Here is a 3,674-nt window from a genome sequence, read left to right as displayed (position 1 = left end):
CTACTCGATGTTTCTGAGTATTTTGTTTTAAAATTAATTTTTTGATTCAGAAATTTTGTAGAACCATAAATGAGAGAAGAAGATATATGCATACGATGATAATTTCTTTTGTCGCTTTTCTCATATACCATCACGCTTCTTTTGGTCCCTTGATATCACAATGCCTAATTTGACCCTTTATCCCTGCTGAAATGCATATTTAGTTTTATTTTGGGTATATATATTGCTGTCACATCCTGCATAAAAGATGCCTAACACATATTGTTAGTCATCGAGTTAGTTATATACATAGAAAATACATACATACACGTTTATGTTGGTATGTATTAGAGGGATTCACAATAAAATTAATTATGTGAATGGTATACTTTAAATCCAAATAATAATGTGTCTTGCATCCGTTTTGGAACCCATGAAGAATAATTAATGAAAGACGTCGTTCTCAAAGACATTTAAGAAGAAAGTTTTTTAAAAGGGTCACATGCACATACTCTTTGTCACATCAAAACACATAGAGTCTGTATGTATACATGATGTTCATCTGTATATGCATTTATTTAGTCATAAAAAAGCTAGCTTTCACCTTTGTATTAAATGAAAATGCAGGGTAATAGTAAAGATGATTGGATATTCACTGAACAACCCACCTCCCTCTTCTATCAAGATAAAAGAAACTTGTGTTAATTGTGCCTTTTGCTTTTCTTTTTATAATATATATATATATATATATATATATATATATATATATATATATATATATATATATTATTGAAGATTTTTTTTGACAGCTTCTAGCTGTCTCTGGCGATGGTAAACAGGTAAAATTTAAGAGGAATTATGACCTTATTTAGATTGCTAGATAGGTTTAGGAGTTGGAATTTAATATTATATGACAATAAAATAGAGGAAATTAAACTATAAAGCTTGCCATTATTTACTAGGGTTTTTTATCCAACTTCCTAAAGGTATGTCTGTTCTTTGTTCTTTGTATGTGTGGGAGGTGGGTGGGGTTGGGGGTGGCTAAGATCCAGCTAATTGGTTTGTACTTATATATAATGATGTATAGAAGAGAATAAACTCTTGTTATCTTAGTGTTCTTTCTTTGTTTTCTTTCTTTCTTTCTCTTTCTGTCTTTGTTTGTTAATCTATTGGGTTGACTATATCGTTGAAACAGGGAGAGAAAAATGGAGTCATCTTCCAAAATATATGGAGATGGAAGAGAAGAATGTCAGAGCAGTGAATCTGGGTGGACAATGTACATTGGTTCCTCCATGGATGACGACGACGGTGGTGACGGTGGTGCTGTGTATGATGCAGGTGGTACTTGTGGTGGGTGGAAGAAGGGTACTGTGAAGATAGAAGATGAAGATACAGATGATTCAATGGCTTCCGATGCTTCATCTGGCCCAAGTCATCTGCACCTGCAACAACCATGGGATGCACAGGAAGATGAAGGTGACGGGAACCATAAACAAGAAAAATACAAGGGTTCAAGCAAGAAGAACAAGAAATCAGCAGGGAAGAAGAAAGGTGGGTATGAAGAAACCAGGAAAAAAGACGAGAATGAGAAGAGAGGTGTGATTACTACTGTTCAAAGTGGCAATAGGGCTTGGTTTATGAGTAAAAGAAAGTAAGAAAACACAGTTTTCCGATCTTGTTTTCGTTCTTTTGTGGTTGGTGGTGGTGGTGGTTGGCGGTGGGCGGTGGTAACCACCGGCAGGTAGCTAGTTAAAGCTTTTGAAATGAAGTTGTTCTAGAAAGAATCGATTAATACCAGGGAATCATACTGTTATTTTTTGTGTGTATGGTTTCTGTACATCTAATGAAATATCCATCATATGTCGTATGTTTAATTATTTTCTTATTCATTTCATTTCATGTTTTATTTGTGTATACCACTTATATATGTTTCTTTTCAAAATCATATAAAACAAAATGTACATATATTTCCTCATGTGCATGAATGGAGTTACATCATAAAATCTAAATTAAATCTAAAATACGAATTGAAACTTGGATTACCAAAAAATGATTCGTTGATGGAAGAACATCAACATGGTCCACTCATTAAGTTTACTTAATTCTAACCTACATGTCAAATGATCATTATTTCAAACGAATATCACATCAACTTTAAAAGCGATACCTTCAATTAAGGAGTCTTGATATATTCACAAAAAATAGATTATCCTATTAGTTGAAACATATTTATAATAACTTAAAAACGTGTCATGCTTTATTATGATTAAGCTCCCATTTATAGTTTTCTCTTCTCAAAAAGAAAAACGAAGAAGATATATATCGTTTTCGTTGTTTTCGTTTGGAGAATCTAACATATGCATCAATGAGTTGTACGATACAATTAGAGAAACGTGAGTTAGTAGAATGGGACACTTGTAAAGTTGGTAAAAGCACATGACACGAAGGAAGGAGGAGGAAGGAAGAAGGAAAGGTCTAATTATAAGCCACCATAGCCACAGCTCAAACACCCAACTTCACAGATAGATTACACATGACGGCTGCACATGCTCCATTCCTTAATTTCCCCTAATTTATATTGTTTGCTAATCCAATTTTGTGATTTATAAGATCGTTAATTAATCTAACATTATACTGTATACGTGTACGTAACTGTTATCTGTTTATATGTAATGAGACCCACATAGACAATCTAATTTTGATTAGGATGTTCTTGAAACAAAAAATTGTTATATAAATGAACCTAAATTGCAGAACCATGTCATGGAATCGTATATGCATGATTTCTGTAATGATGATATGTTCTACTTAAAGTTAATGTCTTTTTTATATATTCGTGAAACTATTTTTTTGATTTCATATTTAATTATTTGTATGCGCTAAGTAATGGATAGAATTATGAGATGTATTTAGTTTTATTAAAAAGAAATTATTTCAGGAAAATCTTTTCTCATGCCACTAAGTACAATGTATGCATGTGTGTAAGTGCTTTATATTATTTATATTTTATCAAAAGAAATTTTGGTAACATGGTACGATGCTTGTCGTAATAATGCAAACAAAAAAATAAAAACAAGATATTGTTTAGACTAATTAAACGCTTTCATTTTGGCTATATCTTGTGGTCTATACTTCATTTCCTCCATCTAATCTATGTATTTTATTATATGGACGATTATAATTGATATGAAAATATTAAAATCTTTGAATTTGAATTATTTAGGACGGCAGGATATATACCTAATATTTTAAAAAGCTAAAGTATTAATGTAATTATTGATACGATATTCTCTTTAAATGTTTATCATTAGGTTGTTGGACTGATTTTTGTCGACATGGAGTTCCATTATGTTTTAATTAAATTTATGTGTACACCTAATGTTTTAGTTATTTATGTAACTTCCCACAAGGTACATATCATTATATTATCAGCTCAAGCCAATCGGCAAGAAAACATTCTAGAGGGTCATCGTACCCATCTTGAAATTGCTTCGTTCTTGCCTCCTTAACCACACTCTTATCAGAATTGTTTAGTTCTCATTTCCAACCGATATGTGAATGTAGTCCCCCACCTTCAACCTTCCCCATCTGCAGTATTTGATATCCTCGTCGACCAATTGACTCGTGCACTAGCTTTGATAACATTTGTAACATACCTTACAACATGTACCACAATATTGTCCTTTTTGTGCATA

The 3,674-nt window shown here is 32.2% G+C and overlaps 1 protein-coding gene across 1 annotated transcript; it reads left to right on the top strand.

Moving 5' to 3' along the window:
- The first annotated feature begins 1,073 nt into the window (after positions 1–1,073).
- LOC145168838 (uncharacterized) lies at positions 1,074–1,883 on the top strand. Its single transcript, XM_079087516.1, has one exon. The coding sequence runs from the start codon at positions 1,185–1,187 to the stop codon at positions 1,632–1,634; it is 450 nt and encodes a 149-aa protein (XP_078943642.1). The 5' UTR covers positions 1,074–1,184; the 3' UTR covers positions 1,635–1,883.
- The last annotated feature ends 1,791 nt before the right edge of the window (positions 1,884–3,674 follow it).

This window comes from Lactuca virosa, chromosome 4, assembly GCF_052849685.1.
Source record: "Lactuca virosa cultivar CGN04683 chromosome 4, Lactuca_virosa_CGN04683_v6, whole genome shotgun sequence".
Taxonomy (NCBI): domain Eukaryota; kingdom Viridiplantae; phylum Streptophyta; class Magnoliopsida; order Asterales; family Asteraceae; genus Lactuca; species Lactuca virosa.
This window is presented reverse-complemented; position numbering and strand designations above follow the sequence as displayed.

Bases quoted from the DNA above. Each gene is read 5' to 3' on its own strand.
- LOC145168838 (XM_079087516.1), top strand. From the start codon at position 1,185: ATGGAGTCATCTTCCAAAATATATGGAGATGGAAGAGAAGAATGTCAG.